Below are 23,827 nucleotides of genomic sequence, written 5' to 3'. Positions count from 1 at the left end.
TTTTTCCCAGTCGGTTCATACACAATGAGGTTGGGCTAAATCTGAAGATGAGATCGAGGTTGGCAGAGAGAAGAAATTTCAACTCCCCTCGACCCCTGCCTTGCGATGGTCAACTGGTTTGGTTCGTGGTGTGATGGTCAATTTTCTCTTCCTCCCGTCCTTCTTCTTCTTCCTGTCTTCTTCTTCTTCTTTTCCAGCAGTAGATCTCAACTGCAACCTTGACTATCTAGCTAGAACTTTGACGGCTAGCGACAGACAAGTTCGAAGCTTTGGGCAGATCTTGATGACGACTGCAACTTCGACTACCTGGGCGAAGCTTTGAAGACCGACGGCAAACGAGTTCAAAGCTTTGAAGATCTCACCCAGGCCTTCTTCTCCGGCCCCGTCCCTCATCTCGCCCAGGCCTTCTTCTCCGGTCCCTTCCCTCGTAGCCCTGCTCGCCCAAGCATAAGACCTTCAGATCTAGACAAAGAAAAATGAACCCAAACAACAAGCATGAAGAAGAAAAAGATCTTGAGTTTTCGGGTTCAAGCTTTTGGTTTGTGTGGGACAATTGGGAGAAGAGAATGAAAAGAAGAAAAAGAAAATGAGGATTAGGATTAGGATTCGGGATGAACAAGAGGGAGGAAGAAGGGGAGAAAAAGAAAATAAAAAAATGTTTAAATTAGATTTTTTAAAAATATAATTTTTAAGGATTTTAAAAATATTTAATAAATTAAAATTAATTTGATCGAATCAAGTGCTGCCACGTATACCTTTTTATATATTTAATAGGTCAAGGAGCAATGACTGCACTAAATTTATAATGGTAGGCATTATTGCCATCAAAATTTTTACAATTTTTATATAAATATTGAAGTGCAACAAACTTAAATTATTGCAGCAAATGACCCTAAAATAAAATAAAATAAAATATGAACAAAGACCATCTCAGCTGTGTAGAGCGAGAGATTCGTATTCACCTAACCACTGCGACTCCTATTCAACTTGCTTTCTATCGACTTCTCCGTCTCTCTCTCCATCGCTCTGGTCTTTGTTGAACAAAAATTGGGAAAGGGCAAGGGCAACTCTCTCTCCGTTTCAGATGGCAGGTGAAGCTTTTCAACTCATTACTCTCTTCTTAGTTATCTATTTTGTGGTTTATATTGCTCTTGCTTCTCAGCTATGGTGGTAATCAAGTGATTTTAATAATTGGAACTATTAAAAGTTTTTTTATATCATTTCAGATATTGAATCTGGATTGAGAATGAATTCACCCAACTCTCATATCTATCCACTGACGTTTTCATGTTTTCAAAATGCTTGATATTCTTAGCCATGGCCATACATGACTTTACTTTTCGCTAGTTCAAACAGTAACTTATATTTGTTGTTAACAGTTGACACTGTAGATATGGCTAATGGTAGAATTGGGAATCGTTTTCGCTAGCTAAGTGCATTTAATTATTTATCAATAAATTTGTTTTATGTTCCTCTTAATGGAGTTTGGTGCTAAATACACTTAGCTGTGCGTGCGTGTTTTTTCATCTCCTTAATCTTATGAGGTTTGTTGATATTAGCCAATTTATGGCGTTTTGTTAGTTATATAAATTAAGACGTTTTTGTCTGTTGGGGATGATATGCCTGTATAAGAAGTTTACCGTCTCCTCAGTCATTTCCTGCGTCTGCTGTTAGACTTAACATGTATGAGACTTCCCCATTTGAATACGCTGATTGTACTTATAAGGGGTTGTGAATTTTCATATAATTGAGAACCATAATAGATTAGTCTAGTAAACTCTAGTTAATACTCAGACATCGCTTCTTTATTTATTTATATCATATTTTAAAAAGTAACATAACAACTTATGTGACTGCGCAAGCGAACCATTTGTTTGAACTTATGAACGGTAAATTGTCATTCTTAGATCGTCTGTTTGACAATCTAAGGCCGCCAAAACGTGTGTTACAAGAATGAATCTGATAAAGTGGCAAATTTTTATGCAGCAATGTCAGGGAAGATTGTCCAAAATGTTTTTATGTCACAATGGTACCCACAAAACAGACAGTCCAGAACCCAATTTCAAGGGGACCATTTTTCCCCTTATATGCGCAAGTTCCTTCCCTTTCAAGGAGGGAAGGTAACATGGACTGGCATCTCTTCCATGCATTTGCGCAACTTATCAAGTTACCAGAGTGGTTTTGCTAACCAGAGAACTGTTTATTGCAATGGTCTGTTCTAGACTCTCGCTACAGGTTGATATCAAGTGCATAATCAATATTTCAAACAGCCTATAAAAACTTTTTTCAAGTTGTCATGATGATACGCCCCATTCCTTTTTGCATTATGTTGTCACTCAATTTTTTTGATGGTTTGAGTTCTTTAAAAATAAAAAAAATAATTAAAATTCACTTATTTCAAAATTTTATTTGCTGAACTTATGTGTATTTAATTCAATTATGTGCAGCAGCTCCATCTACCACTCCATTATCGTCTCTTGACAAAGTTGATTTTCTAAAGCTTCAAAATGGAAGGTAATAGATGAGTTTTCCATAAAATTTGATGCGTTATGAGTTTATCACTGTTGTTAATTTTCTGCTTCGAAGACAACTTGCAAGTGATTCATATATGTTTTTCTGTTTTTCAGAGAATTACTAAGTTTTGAAATTAGTTTTAGGGAGTTCTGCTTCAAGCCTGAAAGTTGATCGTTGTTGCTTTTTTCCTCTCCCTCCTGCCCTCTTGTACCTGAATAAAATATTTTTTCTTACATAGTGATATTCGAGGTGTTGCCATTCCTGGTGTTGAGGGAGAACCAGTCAATCTCACTGAACCAGTTGCAGAAGCAATAGCAGCTGCCTTTGCTGCATGGTTAGTGGAAAAGAAGAAGATTGATGGCTCTCGACGTTTAAGTGTTTCTATTGGCTATGACTCTCGTATATCTGCACAAACGTTACAGGTATGTATGTTTCCTTGAAGGCTAAATGGTTTTATCATTGCTTGACCAAAATATACACCAGAATATTGTCTCATTCTGAAATAGAAAAAGGAAAGTGGGATGCTAAAACATCATCTTAAGACTGTCAGAATGATACTTTTATTAACAAGTTTTAATTAATTTCATGCTGCTATTAATATTAATTTTTGTAATTAGTATTTTTAGTTTTTAAATGTAGTTACTGATCATATATTTATACATATTGGTTTTTATTTATAAAATTTATTAGTTATTTTTATTAAATTTATAGGATTGTCATATAAATTTCAAATAAATAAACAATATTATATATAAAATAATTACATAAACATATTAAAAGAAAAATTAAACCAAAACATTGTTTATGATTTTTTTTTGAAATAAAATATATAATATGATAACCTTTTAGATAACAAATTACCCTATTTAAGATTAAAAAAAATTACTCCTTAACTTTATTCTTGATATAAGATAAATGTTATTCTAATTTTTTATGTAGTGACATAGTCATTGTCTCTTTTATATAAAAAATGTGTAAATAATGAAAATTCTTAATTTTAACGATTTGTTTTGTTAACTTTAACATAATATTCTAAATATTTAACGGAATATACATTTAAAACTAATTGAAAATAAATATTTATTAATTATATTAATATAAATTTAAATTTAAATTCAAATTCTAATTCAAATGTTATAAAATATCATTATTATAATAATATATAATACAAGGCTAGATATTTAATAATATATTAATATAAATTTAAATATTATAAAATATTATTATATTAATAATATATAATCCTAATATTTTACTAATTATACTAATATGAATCCAAATATTATAAATTTCAATCTTATAAATTATAATAATAATATGTAATACATAATCTTAATTTTTTTAAATTTTTTTAAAAAGATTATCATATTATCTATTTAAAAAAAAATAATAAACAATGTTTTGGTTTAATTTTTCATTTAATATGTTTATGTCATTCTTTTATATATAGTATTGTTTATTTATTTGAAATTTATATGACAATGATACAAATATAATAAAAATAATTAATAAATTCTATAAGCAAAACTAAGCAAATGTGCATTGCACGTTGCTTGTATTTAATATTTATATACACACGACACTTATGTATAAAATATTTGTAATATTTATTGTTATTCAATATAAATATATATTTATATAAGTTAGATCAAATAAAAAAAAAACATGTTTTCTTTTTAAATGTAAATGATATATTTTAAATAAAAGCTAAGATTATGTATTACATATGGGTGTTATAATGATGTTTTATAATATTCAAATTTATATATTATAATTATTAAATATCTTGTCTTGTATTATATATTATTATAATAATGATATTTTATAACATTTAAATTTGAATTTAAATATTAATATAATTATTATATATGTAGTCTTATATTAAATATTATTATAATAATGATATTTTATAATATTTGAATTTATATTAATATAATTAATAATATCTATTTAATTAATTTTAAATATATATTCTGTTAAATATTTAGTATATTATGTTAAACTTAACAAAACATGCTGTTAAAATCAAGAATTTCTGTTATCTACACACTTTTTATATATACTAGATACAAGCAACGTGCAATCCACGTTTGCTTAGCTTTATTTATAGAAATAATTATTTTATTATATTTGTATCATTGACATATAAATTTAAAATAAATAAACAATATTATATATAAAAAAATGACATAAACATATTAAATAAAAAATTAAACCAAAACATTGTATGTGATTTTTTTTAATATATATATAATATGATAACCTTTTTAAACATAAATAATAATTTTTTTTATAAAAAATTAGATTATTTATTATATATTATAATTATAATGATATTTTATAATATTTAAATTTATATTAATATAAGTATTAAATATTATTATAATAAAAATATTTTATAATATTTGAATTCGTATTAATATAATTAGTAAAATATAGGATTATATAGTTAAAAATTATGATTATATATTATTATCATAATAATAATTTTTAACATTTAAATTTATATTAATATAATTAATTATTAATAATATTATTAACATTTGAATTTGAATTTACATTCATATAATTAATAAATATATATCTTTAATTAGTTTTAAATGTATATTCTGTTAAATATTTAGAATATTCCGTTGAAGCTAATAAAACAAATTGTTAAAATCAAGAATTTCCGTATATCTTTTATATAAAAAGTGTAGATAACAAATATTCTTGATTTTTACGGAATCTTTTGTTAACTTTAACAGAATATTCTAAATATTTAACGAAATTACTTTAAAAACAAATTAAAAATATGTATTTATTAATTATATTAATATAAAATCAACTTATATAATATCATTATTATACCAATATATAATATTATTTAATAATTATATTAATATAAATTCAAATGTTATAAAATATTATTATGATAATAGGATATTATATATAATCATAACTTTTTACTAATTATATTAATATGAATTCAAATATTATAAAAATATTATTATAATAATATTTAATACAAGACTATATATTTAATAAATATATTAATATCAATTTGAATATAATAAAATATTATTATTATAATAATAATATATAATACATAATCTTAATTTTTATTAAAAAAATTATCATTTATATTTAAAAAGAAAACATGTTATTTTTTTCTTGGATCTAACTTATATAAATATATATATTCATATTGAATAAAAATAAAAATTATATATAGGTGTTGTGTGTAAATAAATAATATGTCTATGTAACTACATAAGAAATTAGAATAACATTTATTTTCTATCAAGAATAAACAAGCTTATTCTCCAACCATTAATGTGTAATTTGAATAATATCACGAATATTTTGTATCTTAAATAAGGTAGTTTGTGACTTAAAAATTTATCATATTATATATATATATATATAATTTTTAAAAAAAAGTCACAAACAATATTTTAGTTTAATTTTTCTTTTTATATATTTATATCATTATTTTATATATAATATTGTTTATTTATTTAAAATATATATGATAATTATACAAATTTAATAAAAATAATTAGTAAATTTTATAAATAAAACTAAGAAAACCTATCTTGCATGTTGATTGTTTCTAGTAAATATATATACATGTAAATTAAATAGAACACCAACAATAGAAGTAAAACTTTTGTAGGATTTAGCTGGCTTCCAGGTTTTGGGAAAGCCTAAGTTCTTATATTCTCCGATACATTGGACTGTAAATACTTTTCAAAATTAACCAATTGAAACAAGCTCAGTTGAGTAGGATTCGAGGGGGGTGTGTGTATGTGAGTGAGGGGAGAGGTTCGAGTCCGAAGATGGGTCTTGTGTATTTCTTATATCTATTTAATAAAATAAATAAGAAATCCAATTACACTTTGATTATCCGACCTGCAGGGTGCAATCTCACGAGGAATTTCTGGTGCTGGCTTGGATGTTATTCAATATGGGTTAGTGACGAAATTGGTATAAGTTTTCTTGTTGATACTTGAAGAGCTCCTCCCTAATGTCAGCAATTATTTGGAGCAGGCCATTTTCAAATTTGATTGACTTGTGCCTAACTTACTTTTAATTCAACTGCTCTGGACTTTAAGTGCTTATGTTTTCTAGCCAGGTCATTCGCAAAATTGCATCTAGTTAAAAAGATCATACCCAAATCATTTTTTTTATTCGCTTTCTCAATTTATGATTTTACCTAATACTTTGGACATGGTAAACCAAATAGGTATTCGCTACATTCAATTTGTATCTGTAAATTTCATATTTTGAATTTTAGTCAATAGATAAGGCCATGGTTTGGCTGACAATTAATTTGCTGCTTTGTTACGTTCTGATTGGTTATATTTTAAAATTTAGTCAATAGATAAGGCCATGGTTTGGCTGACAATTAATCTGCTGCTTTGTTACGTTCTGATTGGTTATATTTTATCTTATGCTCGTATAACTATGGTTCATATGGTACATGTTTACTGTCTTGTATTGCCTTTTGTATCAAGGTGCGTGTCAGTCATCAAGAACATTTAAATTGTTTTCTTTCTATGATTCATGACTTGTAATAGGCCATGCTTGATATCTATCGTTTTCCTTTATGCAGATTAGCATCTACACCAGCAATGTTTAATAGCACACTGACGGATGATGCTGCTTTTTTATGTCCAGTTGACGGTTCCATAATGATAACAGGTCGATTGTTCTCTTTTGTTAGATTTATAATATAAAGTTGTTTTACACTGCATAGGGTCAAATGGCCATACACCCTCTAGTGCCCTTTTTTAAGGCTAATTAATTAAATGATTCTGACAGCAAGTCATCTTCCATACAACCGGAATGGATTCAAATTTTTTACAAATGTCGGAGGGCTCGGAAAACCTGATATAAAGGACATCTTGGAACGCGCTGCAGATATATACAGTAAATTTAAAGATGGAATGGCTGCTTCTGGGGAAAAAGTTTCTGCATTAGTAAAGAGAGTAGATTACATGTCTGTGTATACATCTGAACTTGTGAAGACAGTTCGAAAGGCTGCGGGAAATATAGGTATATTAAAAATGCTTGATCAAATCTCTTTCTCACTCCTGACAGTGTGCTTTATTTGAGAAGCTTAACATTGTGATAAGCAGCTTGTGTATATGGGCTTGTTGTTGTTTTAGTCATTTGATATTAGTTACACTGATTGTACTGATTGATTGTATAAATAAGGGAAAGGGAGGGCAGTAGAGAGGTATGCAGAAATAATTAATAGACAGTTCTGGTCTGTGGGAGTGGTGGCCTTTCGAAGTGACCCAAAGTGTATGTAAGGCTTGGTCAATAGACCAACTCCATTGCTGAACAAATAGCTATTTCTGTAAAGTTCTCCTGACTTATGTGTGTACTGTATTAGATTAAACTGGTCTTCAGGTATCTAGGCATGGTTTATGCCATGATCAGCATAGGTGCTCCACTGACATTGTATGACAAACCTTTTTGTTCCAGGCCTACTACCCTGATACGTTAACAGCTTTTTAGTAACAAGTTGTATTACAGTCACTTTTCTTTGCAAATGATTGCAAGAAGATGGAGGGGGAATCGAAGTCTTAGAAAAGGAGATTGAGTTAATATGGTCGGGGTTGCAGAGGTTACCTGTGCTATTTCAGTTTAGTTCTCTTGATTTATGTGTACTTGTAGAACTAATTAGAATATTTTATGTATTTAATTGAGATATTCGGTATCCTTCCATCTAGGGAAACCGAATATGTTAGTTTCCTATTTTGTAAATACTAGTGTATATTCCTTGATACTAGGGCTGATTAGTTGACCTAGGAGCTGTCAGATTAGTATCTGATTTGTACAGCTTAAATGCTGATTCTGTATACAGCCTATTACAAGGCCATTACTTGTGAATAAAGAGTATTGGGTTGTCATTTTTCCACAGTACCGTATTAGATTCTTATCACATTGTTATTCTAGGTACACTTCCAGTATGTTCTTTCTAATTGAGGACAGTAGAGTGGTAAGAAGAATTAGGTAATGGACAATTCTCTTGTCTTTGGGAGAGGGGGGCCTTTCAAAGTAACCCAAAGTGTACGTAGGGATTGGTCAATAGATCAGCTTCATTGTTGAGTAAAAAGCTATTTCAGTAAAATTCTCCTGAGTTATGTGCACTGTATTAGATTCTTATCGCATTGTTATTCTATGTCCACTACCAATTTGGTCTCTCTAATTCACTGGTAGCAGCAGCTCCTTTGAGGTGAGATCATCTTGGTAACTTACTTTCTGCACTTTCCTAATCTCAGAGAAGCCATTGGAAGGGTTCCACATTGTTGTTGATGCAGGGAATGGAGCAGGGGGATTTTTTGCAGTAAGTTTCCATCTGAAGTCTTATTTAAAGTTTGCTTTATGTCATGTAATTCTATTTGTGGAGAATTATATGAAAGCATTAGTTGATTATGGGATTCTAAGATATATATTATGCGATGATGAGAACACTTTTTACATGGAAAAAGTACCGCAATTACCATATTTTCTTTCCCACCCCAGAAACAAAATAAAAGGAAGTTTGGATTAGATGATTTGACTCTGTTTAGAACTGGTTTTCATTATTTATTGGCTATGCTGGACAGTTCATGCCCTTGCACTTGTTTTCTGGTGTTAATAATATGGAATGTGAGATGTGCATTTTGTTGATACAATGAAACATGTATTGTTGTTTTTCCAGGCTAAGGTGCTTGAGCCTCTTGGTGCAGTCACATTTGGTAGTCAGTTTCTGGAGCCAGATGGTATTATCTTGAATGTTTAAGAGTTTTTTTCTTTCAGTTTTTTCGATTAATAATAGACTGGTATTCTGTGATAAAAGTCTGTTCTTCAATCAGGTATGTTCCCGAATCATATTCCAAACCCAGAGGACAAGACAGCAATGAAAGCTATCACTAAGGCAGTCCTTGATAACAAGGCTGATTTGGGGATCATCTTCGATACAGATGTGGACAGGTAACTCATTTTTTGCAAGTCACATTCTTACTTGTCGTTATACTTATTATTTTTAATCAATTATTTTCTTTAGATCTGCTGCTGTGGATTCTACTGGTCGCGAATTCAATCGCAATCGCCTGATCGCCTTAATGTCTGCCATTGTTCTTGAGGAAGTAAGTTTTTCATGGTCAATCTTCTTTTACAGCTATTGTTTCATCATTCTAAACCATCTTGTTCTTTTCTTTTTCTTTTTTCCCCCTAGCATCCAGGAACAACTATTGTTACAGACAGTGTGACATCAGATGGTCTGACCACATTTATTGAGAAGAAACTTGGTAAAGCAGAATCTGTAATGGAATACTATTTTCCCTAACATTTATGACTCCATTATAATTTCAAATTTCTTGAAGGGGGGAAGCATCATCGCTTTAAAAGAGGCTACAAGAATGTCATCGATGAAGCTATTCGTTTGGTAGGATATCTCTAAGCTGCCTAAGTTTTCTTGAGAATTAAACTGGTTAGGAAGCAACCGCGAATGTTGTAATTGAGTATAAATTTATAAGCATGACGTGTCTTATTTCTATTAGAAGTTCGAATTCCAACTACTGGAATTCAGAATGGTGATTAACAATGGTACTATTCTGCCTAATTCTAAGGATGTGTGTACTCTCTGTATATGTGTATTTCAGTGCAAATTGTTCATTTGTTGACATTAGTTTAGAGTATTATTTTAGTGATGCTACCATTTTTAACTGTAGTTTGTTTCTTTTGTGACAGAACTCAATTAGCGAGGAATCACATTTGGCAATTGAAACTAGTGGTCATGGAGCTCTCAAGGAAAACCACTGGCTTGATGATGGGGCATACCTCATGGTAGACTATTGACATAATTTTATTGGCAGTTGACACAACGTGTACACAAATTTTATTTTCCTTCATTGTTGTTTGTTCCATCCTTTTCTTTTAATTATTATTATTACATTCAAATTTCAGGTCAAAATCTTGAATAAACTTGCTTCAGCCAGAGCTTCAGGACTGGGTCATGGCAGCAAAGTATTAACTGATCTTGTAGAAGGATTGGAGGAACCAGCTGTTGCTGTGGAACTGAGACTGAAGATCAATCAAAATCATCCGGATCTTAAAGGAGGGTATGCTTCCTTATTATTTTCTGTTTAAAAATATAGGCTGAGTTTGATGTGACCGACCTAATAGATTAGTGATTACAGATCTTTCCGCGAATATGGAGATGGAGTATTGAATTTTCTGGAGAAGTCTATTGAAGCAGATGAAAAGCTTCAAAAAGCCCCTGTAAATTATGAAGGCGTAAGTCTGACTTGGGTTAATCCTGTAACCTTTTTAAAACCAATTTGTACATAATTTATCTTGGAAGCAATGGAGATGGCAGTAGTTACCTCATTAGAATTCAAGAAAGTTATATCTGCTTGTGTGACAGTGTCATTACCACCATCGGTGACTATGACATTGTTAGTTTTGTTGTTGTCATATGCTCTTGATTCAATTTACCAATTTTGGTTCGCTAACAGGTTCGAGTTTCCGGCTTCGGAGGATGGTTTCTTCTTAGACTTTCACTTCACGACCCTGTGCTTCCTCTGAACATTGAGGTATTGAAGCTTTATCTTATATGGTTTCCTGCTTAGGCTAGGCTGAACTATTAAATCTCTGGTTAATGCAATGTGAACACTTTAGGCATCGAGCCATGACGATGCTGTGAAGCTTGGCCGTTTTGTGCTTGCGGCTGCAAAGGAGTTCTTGGCTTTGGACACATCTGCCTTGAACAACTTCGTCCAATTATCATAACTAAATATTTCTTAAAAGCTGCAAATCCTTGTCTTCACGTTGCTACTTCTTGTGTGTTCTTTTCGGGCTGCTGTAACTAAGAGAGTTTTGAAAATACTTGCAAAGTTTGAGGTTGGCCAACCATCTGGCTATAGAATAATTCTAAAGTGAAGACTTTAGAAATTTTAATGTCATCTTTTACTCCAAATTGTCCATCTTTCAGCAGTAATCAGTTTTGTCTATTCAGTTCTTTATTGATGATTTGGCCAATTACAATTAACAAGGTATCTTGGTTAAATATTCTTAACCCACACTGTGTTCTATATCCAAAATTTAAATACAGCTAAAATCCTCAGATTGTGTTTGATGGCTAAAACTTAAATATTATTAAATCGTAATTATAGATCACGACAAAGTAGAGATCTGTCGGTCCTAGTTAGTCTAAATAAATTTGTGTTTTGTCGACACGATTCAAATACGTTTAATGATTGTATCATATTAAATTCATGTCGTGTTCGGTTCATAATATGTATGTATTTATGTTATTCCTTGTTCTGTTGTAGAAATACTAATTTGTGTAAACATTATCTTCAAGTAATATTTTATAATAAATTATTGTATTATTAAGTTTAGTTTGTGAATGAGTTAAGAGGTACAGTTGGGTTCTGTTGGTTAATGCCTTGCTAACTCAGAGAAAGTAAAAAGGAGAGAAGAGGCACAGCTTAAATCTTGGGTACGATATTTGTTTATATAAAAAAAAATGAAATGAAAATGACTCTGAAATAAAAGCTTTTGAAATGGAATAGCAAATCAATACAGCTTTTCAGAGTCATTTTCATTTCATTTTTTTTCTCTCTTCAAATATCGTATCCAAGACTTTAGCTGTGCCTCTTCTCTCCTTTTTACTTTCTCTGAGTTTCTAATTGAACATCCTCCTCTCCATCAGGGCTCGTGGAGCTGTCTGCCGCTGAAGATCCAAATCATCAATTCTTCCTCAATAATAGTGATCATCCCAGACTGCCTATCTTCCACACCTCTGGGGGCGAGAATTACAATTCATGGAGTCATGCGATGTCAATTGCTCTTGTGGCCAAGAATAAGCTTGGTTATATTTTTTCCATTATTTTTTCTTAGGATTTGTATGTGTTTGTGGTGTTTTAGGTTTATTTTCTTTAAGTTTCATTTTTAACAATTAGTTTGATGTTTATAATGGAAATTTCATAAAAAAAGAAGTTTGAGGTAAATATTTTGCCCAAAAAATTAATATGTAATATATTTGGCATAATTTTTAGCATTATCCTCCAATGTGCAATTGTAAAAAGTAGATGCAAAAATCAATATTTCATTAATGCTCATTTGATATTTATTGAAAACATACAAAAAGTAATAATTTTCTTGTATATTTTATTGTTAATAGTTAAATATAACAATAAAATAATAAGGTAAAATATAGTGATGCAAAATATGCAACATGCTATATTGTGTACCAAATTTAGCATAATTTTTAGCATGTGCCAAATTCAGCACAATTTTTGGCACACCATTGGAGCAAGTATTTTCTAGAGTGATCTATATTTTAGCAATGCATCATCAATTTGATATAGCATTGGAGATGCCCTTAAGCTAACATTTTATCTTCAACTTTCGTAATCATTCAATTCGTTTCACATAAAGCTGGAACGTCAATCCTGATTTCTATCATTATCCCATCATTTTCTAGAGAGAACTCTTGAAATAAGAGTTGTGATCTCTTTCTCATCTTTTTAAATCATGTTAAATCATCTCATTTGAAGTTCAGATGAGAAAGTTATGATTTTTTTTTATTGGGGAAGGTTAGACAAGGAAAAACTATGTTCTCAGTAAGCTATGCGTGGCCACAACGATTTTCCAAGTAGGTACGAGCAGTTGCGACTAAGAACTATTTAAGTGAGATTTTAAAGAAAATTTGGAGGGAATTCATAATTTTCATCAAGGTTATCATAGGATATCAAATACAAACGTGAAGAACAAATTATTGGAGAAAAAAACCCAAGAGAATATTGAATTTTTAAGATTGAAGATGGAGCATCACTCTTAGTTTTATCTTTTCTACTTCTATATTTTATCTTTATCTTTTGAATTTCAAACCATGAATTGTGATTATAGGTTGGTATTTTTCCTTATGATCATGAACTAAATTTCTCTTTCTAGGGCTTTAATGGAACCTTATGTTTATAAATATGTTTTTTTAATTATTTATTTTGATGTTTATATTGATTTGTACTTAATGTTTTTTCAAAGATTGATCAACTATGAAATTGAATTAGTAATCTAGGTGGAACTTGGAAGAGAAAACCTAAACTAGACAATATCACCCTAGGTAGTCAAATTAGGGCTAAACTTAATGTTATTGATAGATTTACATTCTTTATAGGAATATTAGAATTAATCTATTGTTTAGATTCAATTGTGATATGGGAAAACCTTGCGAATACATAGGAATCCTAGACTAAAATTAGAACATTAAAATGAAGATGTTGAAAGATTTTTATGGAAAAACATAGAGAAAAATTAATGACCTAGATTTCTATTGATTATTTGAATTCTTGATTTGCAATAGGATTATTTAATTTTTTTTAATATTTATTTACTTTTCTTGATTTATGATTTGACTTACATTGGAAGAGAAATAATGATTGATAATTAACACTCATAGATTGGTCTTTGTGAGATCGATATTTCAAATATTACTTGATACGATACATGCTCTTACGTGAAGATTATAAAATCTATAACAAGTTTTTGGCACAGTTGCCAATGATCAATCTTTAAGAATTTCTCTGGTAATATTGATATACTATATAGTATTTTGAGCTCAAGTTCTTGTTTAGTTTTTCATACCGGGATATTGATGTTGCATGCGATGGTTGAGTTTTTCTATGCTTGTACTGCTTAATCGCATATAAAAAATGCTCCATCAATATTACCTCGTGGGATTTGTGCAACAACACAAGGAGCCATTCTATGACACTTCGGGGAGATTCAATGATGTGGTAGAGAGATGTCATCGTACTTTCTCCAAGAGTTGTCTTACTATCTTATTTTATAATGGGTTGGATGATGCAACAAGAAATTTGGTGAATGACGGGTGTCGTATGCCGTATCAAATTTAAATATATTTTATCAATCACTTATACCAACTACTTCAGTATAGTGGTAAATAAGAGTCGAACCCATGAGGACTATGATCAAATTATTATTAAAAATAGGAACTAAACAGAAATTAGATAGGGGTTTTAATTTTAAAAACTGAAAACATAAAATAAATATAATGATCAAAGATTATATAACTAAGGATAAAACAATATTAGGGAAATAGTCAAGAATTACTCTCCACCTTCGACAATCAATCTATCAACAATGACAAATAATATTTCCTAATCCCAATTAAACTATTAACCCCGCAGATAACACTTAAGCAGTCAATTATCCTAGTTTCCCTATTATAATTAATTAAAGCTAAGCGCTCTTAATTAATCCTTTTTACCCAGTAATAAACCCATTAAGCATGCGATCTATTTAACCTGGTAAAAGCATTACACTCTATGGAAACAAGTTAATCTAGGCAACAGATTCATTAAGCATGCAATTCATTTAACCTAGGTTATATTTTCATCACAATCAAAATGCATGTCACAATATCCTAATTGTAATTTATCACTCGACTTAGAATCCTAAACTATTAGGTAAATAGAAATCCTAAGATGATAGTAGAACAATGCAAAACCCTAATTAGTGGCCATCTAAACAAGATTTTACAAGATTCATAACATTCAAATAGAAAAATAGAAGCAATTTAATATAAGGGTATAGCAGGAATAATGTAACGCCCTACTACCTTAGAGCCGTTACTAAGTGAGTTTAAAACATAAATTGTGCATTTAATTGACTCAAAGTGGTTCCTAAAACCAAAAGTGTGATTAAACCAGAGTTTAAGGCTGTAATCTTTTAAAATGGTCAACTTCATTGAAAACGTTAAATATAAAACATCTGGGATCCCAAAATAAGGTTTACAAAATATTTACAACTCAAAAATAGATCTACACTTGATCAGTTATCAAAAGAATGGTTAAATACAGCCATATACAAAATGCCCCCAACCAAAGCAATCGGGCAGGCCGAACATGTACGCGCCGCCCCCACGCTCTCCATACTCATGGCCGGTTGACTGACTCCTTGCTTTTACCTGCCACACGGAGCACCCGTGAGCCGAAGCCCAGCAAGAAAACCCAAATAACACATAACATATGCAAAACAAATAGCTGGCAATAATTCACTGACACATAGGAAAACCATCATAATAAACAAGTACGGCCATGCCGCTCCCAAGGCCTTACCAAAGCCTGGAGTTTCGGTTCTCACCGCGAGGATAACTCATGTATCCCTTGGGTCCCACCCTGAATATAAGCATCCCATGTGCTGTGTGTTACTTTCGGCCCACGGCCGCCCCGGCCTACGCCGTACCCGGCCTCTGCCGCTCATTTCATCATAATCACACATATAGTACATTCAAAATAAACATTCACACACATCACGGTTCATTTAAGGTTAAGCATTTGCACGTAATACAATCCGGGGCCACGCCCTACAATCACACAGTGGGGCCATGCCCTAAACTCGGGTGTTACGATTTTCTTACCTGTATTCCGTGCTTTCCGATGCACCACGATCACGAGCACGGTCCACAAGCACGAGCCCCTCCGAAATCCTAGTCACAACACACATAAAATACTTTCAATACTAACCAAGCCTAGAACCACTTCCCGGGACCAATTCCGCACTCCCGGGACCTCTAAATCCATAAAGCAAAGTATCGGAACCATCCCCCGAGTCCCCGGGCAAAAGCCCCAAAGACTCAACTGTTGGGCTGCCAAAATGGCCTAGGGCCGCGGCACACCCCTCAAGGGCCGCGGCGCCCAGAGCCCATGCCCTCATCCTGAAGCCTCCTCGCGCCGCGGCGCCCAAGAACAGGGCCGCGACGCTCCATCGCGAACCCAGATTTTCTGGGTTTTTCCTGCATTTTTCCCGAGCTTTAACCTCTCCAATTCACCCCAAACCAATACCTAAACCCCAAAACTCAAATCCAAACCTCATATGAACAATCTAACACCCTATAAACACTAGAATCAAATACAAACATCAATACCCACAAGATCCACTCCTTGGATTTCAAATTCAACAACCCAAACCAAAACCCATGAAAATCTTAACTCAAGCATTAAATTCTTCAACCAACACAGAAAACAAACTTAAATAAGCATAAGATCCTTACCTCAAGAGTAGAATCCACTCTAAAAGTTCCCTTGATCTCCTTCTAAGCTTCCCACTTCAGCCCCTTTCTACACCTCTTCTTCTTTCTTCTTCTTTGCCCTAGCCTTTCTCTCCTCTTCTTTTCCTTCTCTTCTAATTTTATCAAAGCCACAAGTGACCCAAATGCCCAAACCGTACCCCCTAAATCCCAGCTGCATAATGTCTATTTGCCTTGCAAAAAGACCAAATTACCCCTCCTTACTAATCCTTCTAAGCTAAACCTTCAAGGGTACTTAAGTCTTAACACTTTCATTTCAATTCTACCACTTCCTATCTTAAAACTTGTTACTCACAACAGTTACAAATGGTTACCAAAATACCAATAACTAATCACTCTTTCTAAACTCAACTTATAAGATTCCCGAAGTACCCCTGGGCTCCTCCCGAGCCGGGTTCAACATCCCGTTGTGACTTTTAGACTAACTGGCTCTCTAGGACCGTCTCGATGCGTGCATCCTGATAAAACATCACACTCACATGGCACAATTCACATAGTACAATTATCACAGTTATGCCCTAACATGGCCAAGTTACGATCATGCTCATTTTAAGACAATCAGTTCTACATGCATACTGATTCACATAGTCATGCATCTCAAATAATCAAATAGTCATATAACGTGAAACAAATCATAATGATGCATTAAACTTAATAAAATCACACACAAAATCCCATCACGCCCTCCAGGCACACTACTCCAGGCCCTTAAGCCTTAACACTGAATTTGGGTCGTTACAAATAAAATTCATCAATTCATTCAAGATCTCATGTCTAGGTTTTTGAAATAACCCTCAACTATAAAGAAAACTACTCCATAATCACATTCATATTCACAAACATAAATATTCAATGAAAATAAAAGAGTTTTGAGAAGAAAGAAAAACTAGATTGAAGAATGTATATGCTGATGTCTTTTTCTCCTCCTCTGCTGCTCTAGCCTCTAAAATTCGTCATCCAAAGTTATTATAAAAGTTAACCCTAACCCCTTTAATATCCCTTTCAAAAATACATTTAAAATTAAAAAATTAAAGAAAAATCGATCGCCGGCCGCGGCCATTGTTTCTTGGCGGTCACAACCACTAGAAAATGTATTTTCTAGAAAATCGATGATGGGTGTCATATGTCGTATCAAATTTAAATATATATTTTTTATTCACTTATACTAGCTACTTCAGTATAGCGGTAAATAAGGATCGAACCCACGAGGACTATGATCAAATTATTATTCAAAATAAGAACTAAACTAAAATTAGAAAGTGATTTTAGTTTTAAAAACTGAAAACATAAAATGAAATAAATATCAAAGATTAAATAACTAAGGATATAACGATATTAAAGAAATATTCAAGAATTACTCTCCACCTTATCAACAATGACGAATAATATTCCATTTTCCCAATTAAACTATTAACCCCACAGATAACACTCAAACAAACAATCAATTATCCTAGTTTCCCTATTATACTTAATTAAAACTAAGTTGTGACAGTCAGAGTCCCGTGATCTGTAGGGGGAAAGACCGGGTAAAAGTTGTGCAATCCCACATCGCCTGGGGAAGGTGAAGTGTGATGATTCTAAGACTGTGTAGGTATGAGACTACACAGTTGAAGATGGCTTAAATGGATTGATGTGTACTACCTATGCCAATAAGATGCATCTTCTTTTCGGTAGCCCATCACTTGAGAACTCCAAAGTTAAGCGTGCATGACCTGGAGTAGTCTCATGATGGGTGACCTCCTGGGAAGTTTTCCTAGGAAGCGTGCGAGTGAGGACAAAGCATGCTGGAAAGACTTGTGTTGGTTTGCAAGGCCAGTCGTCATTCCAGGAAGCAACCATAGTGATGTGGGGTGTTAAATAAGCACTCTTAATTAACTCTTTTTACCCAGCAATAAACCCATTAAGCTTGCGATCTATTTAACCTAGTAAAATCATTACACTCTATGGAAACAGGTTAATCTAGGCAACAAATTCATTAAGCATGCAATTCATTTAACCTAGCAATCCTAAGATGATAGTAGAACAATGCAAAATCCTAATTAGTTGGCCACCTAACAAGATCTCACAATATTCATAGCATTAATTTAGAAAAATAGAAGCAATTTAATATGAGGGAATAGAAGAAATAAAATTCATCAATGCATTCAAGATCTCATGTCTAGGGTTTTGAAATAACCCTCAACTATAAAGAAAACTACTCCATAATCACATTCATATTCATAAACATAAATATTCAATGAAAATAAAAGAGTTTTTAGAAGAAAGGAAAACTAGATTGAAGAATGTTTTTGTAGATGTCTTTTCTCCTCTGTTGCTCTAGCCTCTAAAATTCGCAATCCAAAGTTGTAATGCCCTACTACCCTAGAGTCGTTACCATGTGATTTTAAAATGTGTCATTAGCTCGCTAATCGAGGTATTAGATTAAAAAGTGTAACTAATTTAATATTGAAGACTTGGTTAATGAAAATTCAGTATAAAAGGGGTGGTCATTCATTAAAATTATAAAAGTGTTACACTGGGATACCAAAATACTGTTTAGAAATATATTTACAAATCAAAAGGTTACTTTATAGTTGACCTAGGCGACAAAACCAAACATCTATAATCGCTCCTCAAAACACCCCAGTCGTGGCGACTAGGTAGGCCAAACACGTACACACCGCTTCATGCCCTCCAACTCATGGTTCTTCAACCCTTTTCCTTGCCCTTACTTGCACCACAGAGTACCTGTGAGCCGAGACCCAGCAAGAGAACTTCACAACAGAGCATACAATAAACCCAGCAATAAACCCTTTTTACCCAACAGTAAACCCATTAAGCATGCGATCTATTTAACCTAGTAAAAGCATTAGACTCTATGAAAATAGGTTAATCTAGGCAACAAATTCATTAAGCATGCAATTCATTTAACCTAGCAATCCTAAGATGATAGTAGAGCAATGCAAAATCCTAATTAGTTGGCCACCTAACAAGATCTCACAATATTCATAGCATTAATTTAGAAAAATAGAAGCAATTTAATATGAGGGAATAGAAGAAATAAATTCATCAATGCATTCAAGATCTCATGTCTGGGGTTTTAAAATAACCCTCAACTATAAAGAAAAATACTCCATAATCACATTCATATTCATAAACATAAATATTCAATGAAAATAAAAGAGTTTTTAGAAGAAAGGAAAACTAGATTGAAGAATGTTTTTCCTGATGTCTTTTCTCCTCCTCTGCTGCTCTAGCCTCTAAAATTTGCAATCCAAAGTTGTAATGCCCTACTACCCTAGAGTCGTTACCATGTGATTTTAAAATGTGTCATTAGCTCGCTAATCGAGGTATTAGATTAAAAAGTGTGACTAATTTAATAATGAAGATTTGGTTAATGAAAATTCAGTATAAAAGGGGTGGTCATTCATTAAAATTATAAAAGTGTTTCACTGGGATCCCAAAATACTGTTTAGAAATATATTTACAAATTAAAAGGTTACTTTATAGTCGACCTAGGCAACAAAACCAAACATCTATAACCGCTTCACAAAACACCCCAGCCGTGGCGACTAGGTAGGCCAAACACGTACAAATCGCTTCATGCCCTCCAACTCATAGTTCTTCGACCCTTTTCCTTGCCCTTACTTGCACCACAGAGCACCTGTGAGCCGAGGCCCAGCAAGAGAACTTCACAGTAGAGCATACAGTAATTCACTTAAAAAATACACACTTAATCAAAGACAACAAGCAATTACACATTTCCATTGGAATGCACAACATTACAACAGTATAACATCACAGTAGCATGTTGGCATAACAACCTATTAGTACAGCAGGACAACAATACAGTAACACAACAGTACAATAACATAGTAGTATAATAACACAACAGTATAATAACACTGCAATACAATAACACAACAACACAATACCACAGCAGCGACCTCTCCTGATCGGGGTGCGTTATTAGGCACCAAGTCTGCGGTCCTAGCCGAACGAGTGTGTACAGCACCCTTGAGGGTCTCGCCCTGGTGGCCTGCATTCAACATGCTTAATGCCGATCTTGGCCCCTTACCGCTCCCGGCTCTTGTCGCTTCCGACTCTTGCCGCTTCCAGCTCTTGCCGATCAGTCATAATCACATGTATGCATAACAACTATAGACAATACATACAACACTATACATCATGTAACGACCCAAAAATTACTAATAAGACTTAAGGACCTTGATTAGTGTGCCGAGAGGGCATAATTAGTGTATATGTGATTTAAATGATTTTAATGCATGATTCTCTGATAAGCATGCTTATATGATTATATGGATATATGAAATGCATGTCTATGAGTTTTAGTATGTAGGTAGGCCCTGCTTAGCTTAAAGGGGCATATCTGTAATCTTGGCCCGTTGAGGGCATAAATGTGATATGTATTATAATTGTAAGGCTACATTATTATGTGGATATATTTGCAGCATGTGGCCCGAGGCGACCCTAGGGAGCCAGTTAGCGGGAAAGTCACAATGGGACCCAGTACTTGACTCGGGGGGAGTTAAGGGGTATTTTAAATATTAGATATTTATTTGAGTTATCGGGTTATGAAAATAAATAATTGGAGATATATTTGAAGTTAGAGAGTTTAGGAGGGAATATTGGGGAAATTTACCATTTTGCCCTCGGGGATGTTTTTGGTACCTCGAGCCTTGAGATTAACTTAATTAACTAAGGTTAGATAAAGCAGAACCAAGGAAAACAATAGAACTTGAACAAACTGACTCTTTCCACTCTCTCACTTTAGCTTCCTCTAGACACTCTCTTTCTCAAACTAACCCTTGAAGCTAAGGAGGGATTTTGGGCTAGGAATTTCCTGAATTGAGGCTAATGACTTGGAAATTAGCTAAGCAACTACTTGGTGGATTTGTTCTTCAGTAAAGGTAAGCTTTTAATTATGGTTTAGCATGTGAATTTTGAGAACTGTTGGTTGTTTATGAGCTTTTGGGTTTCAAGGATTGGAGTGTGATTCTGATGAGCTTTTAAGCTAGTTTTTCCTATGGGTTTTGTTGCTGGGAGTTTATTAGAAATACTGTGACAATTAAAGTATGTTATTGGGATGGTTTTGGGTTAATTTGGTTAAGGTTTGGTTGTTGAAAATGGGGATTTTTCTGGGTTTGAAGGGGTCGGGCCGCGGCCCTGTTCTTGGTGTGCCGCGGTCCTCTAGAACAGGTGGGATCCAAAGTGAAGGGCAGGCCGCGACATGGGGAGTGCCGGGCTGCGGCCCATGCCTGCTGTTTGGGGAGGCTGGGCCTCTGGTAGGAGGCAGGCCGCAGCATAAGGGGCTTAGGGCCGCCGCTCTTAAGGGCATTTTTGGCTTTGAGAAGGTTTTAGGTGCGTGAACTTAACCTAGGGTACTCGGGATCGATTCCACTACTGTGTTTGGTGGAATTCAATCTTCCGAAGGCTAGAACTTGGTTCAGAAACCCTTATTCAATTATTATTGATGGAATACCTTATCTTGGTTGTGACTAGGTGTATGCTAAGGCTTGAGAAAGGGATCGTGCTCAAGGGTCATTTCTCGTAATCAGAATACTTGGCATTAAAGGTAAGAAAACTGCATCCGATTGTAAGTTTATAATGGGACTAAGGGTTCCCCATACTTATATACATTATTGCATGATGGTATTATGCCATGTGAATAAGAAACAAAGGGCCTAAGAGTGCCGGAGTTAATATTGGCGCACAGGGCGCGACTCAGCCATTGGTAGCTGAGGACAACTTAATATTCACCGAGCTCTGTTTAAGCGGACCGGAGTCGGTGGGGTAAATAGAGGATGCGGCCTAAGGGTGTCGACCCTGATTGTTATATGATTTGGTTATTGTTGTTGAATTGATGAATTTGTTATGCTGAATGTCTGATTATGTGAATGCTATGGATTTCTGAGTATATGGTTATGCTTTATAAGTTATCTGATTATTGTCAATGATCGTGCTATGATATTATGGTTTTCTTCCTGGGCCTTGGCTCACGGGTGCTACGTGGTGCAGATAAAGGCAAGGGTAAGCTTGATCATCCTTGATTTGGAGAGTTCTAGAGGCGGAATATACATAGTCAGCTGCTCGCCCGCTACGGTCGAGGGATGGATAGGTACAGGAGAACCTTAAATGTTTATTTTGCCCTTAGAGTGGCCAGTAGTTGTATATACCCTGGAATTTTGTAAACTGTCCTTTAAACTCTATTTCTTTTGGGATCCCATGTAAGAAATGTTTATTTAAATAAAATGTATCTTTTATGACCAAAATCTTTTAACCTTAGTTTAATTATAGTTTCAGTGACACGTTTCTAACTAAATGACTTGATTAGCAAGTCTTGCACCTTTATAAATACACATTGTAATGGTCTTGGCTACCCAGGGTGTTACACATCACATAGCTCTATGGGCACAAATAGTTCTCTCACTTAGTGTCCTGAGCTAACAACCCAAAGCGATCCTGAGCACAAATCCTAATCCCGAGCCTGAGCGGTAAAACCTAGTCACTACACCAAAAAAAATAGATGTCCATCAATCTCTAATCAGTTAGAACTTTGGATACAAATACTAGCCTTTGGGACCTTGAATCCTACTAAACCAGGTAGTAGAATCCTTCTCGAGCCTTAACATATGAATTCTCGAGCTTAAAACTTCAATTTGGTCACTTTTCCTAATTTGAGCCGCAACTCGCCCCCTAGGGCTGCGACATGCTTCAAGTCAGAGAGCACCCTCTGCCATTTGGGGAATACGGGCTGCGGTGCCTCAGCAAAGTCAGAGGCTCCCAGGCTTCTTTGCACATATGGGTCGCGGCGTGAGCCCCAAAACCTAGAAACTCCACCATTTTCACTGTGTTTTCCTTAGCCTAACTTCACCAATTTTTACCTAAACTTGCCCCAAACTCAAAATTATATCCCAATCTTATAACAACACAATATAACCAGCATAACCATTAAAACTAAGCTAAAACCTCAGCACTATTTGGAATCTCAATCTTTAAGTTTAAAACTCTAGAACACCCAAGATAAACATGTCAAAGCTTAATCAAAATAGAATTAAACTTACCTCCACTAGGATCACAATCCCTGAGCTACTCCCCAACACTTCTAGTTTATTTCCCATGTCCTAGGCTTGATTTTCAGTCAATTCCTCATGGAATTCCCCTCAGCTCCAAGCACACCAAAGAAAGAGGGAGAGAATCGTGCAGGGAGAGAGAGAG

At 33.6% G+C, this 23,827-nt stretch overlaps 1 protein-coding gene across 4 annotated transcripts; it reads left to right on the top strand.

Moving 5' to 3' along the window:
• Positions 1-901: 901 nt before the first annotated feature.
• On the top strand, positions 902-11,516 carry LOC133798585 (uncharacterized). 4 transcript variants are annotated; one of them, XM_062236956.1, is made up of 18 exons: positions 902-1,091; positions 1,987-2,211; positions 2,451-2,514; positions 2,753-2,936; positions 6,415-6,467; positions 7,112-7,200; positions 7,321-7,554; positions 8,790-8,854; positions 9,212-9,272; positions 9,366-9,483; positions 9,557-9,638; positions 9,728-9,800; positions 9,876-9,937; positions 10,243-10,338; positions 10,459-10,613; positions 10,692-10,788; positions 11,010-11,087; positions 11,173-11,516. In XM_062236956.1, the coding sequence occupies exons 1-18, from the start codon at positions 1,085-1,087 to the stop codon at positions 11,281-11,283; spliced, it is 1,854 nt and encodes a 617-aa protein (XP_062092940.1). In that variant the 5' UTR covers positions 902-1,084; the 3' UTR covers positions 11,284-11,516. The 4 variants fall into 4 exon arrangements, with proteins under 4 accessions (XP_062092940.1, XP_062092939.1, XP_062092942.1 ...); XM_062236955.1 differs by having other exon boundaries at positions 903-1,091; positions 2,448-2,514; XM_062236958.1 differs by lacking the exon at positions 1,987-2,211 and having other exon boundaries at positions 904-1,091.
• Positions 11,517-23,827: the final 12,311 nt, after the last annotated feature.

The sequence above is a fragment of the Humulus lupulus genome, chromosome 8 (assembly GCF_963169125.1).
Source record: "Humulus lupulus chromosome 8, drHumLupu1.1, whole genome shotgun sequence".
In the NCBI taxonomy this organism is placed as follows: Eukaryota; Viridiplantae; Streptophyta; class Magnoliopsida; order Rosales; family Cannabaceae; genus Humulus; species Humulus lupulus.
Note: the sequence above shows the minus strand (reverse complement) of the source record. Positions and strands in the feature narration are given on the sequence as shown.

Excerpts from the sequence above, each read along its gene's own strand:
- LOC133798585 (XM_062236955.1), top strand. Across the intron at positions 9,273-9,365 it reads TCAGTTTCTGGAGCCAGATG|GTATGTTCCCGAATCATATT; the intron begins GTATTATCTTGA and ends TTCTTCAATCAG. Across the intron at positions 10,339-10,458 it reads ATGATGGGGCATACCTCATG|GTCAAAATCTTGAATAAACT; the intron begins GTAGACTATTGA and ends TTCAAATTTCAG.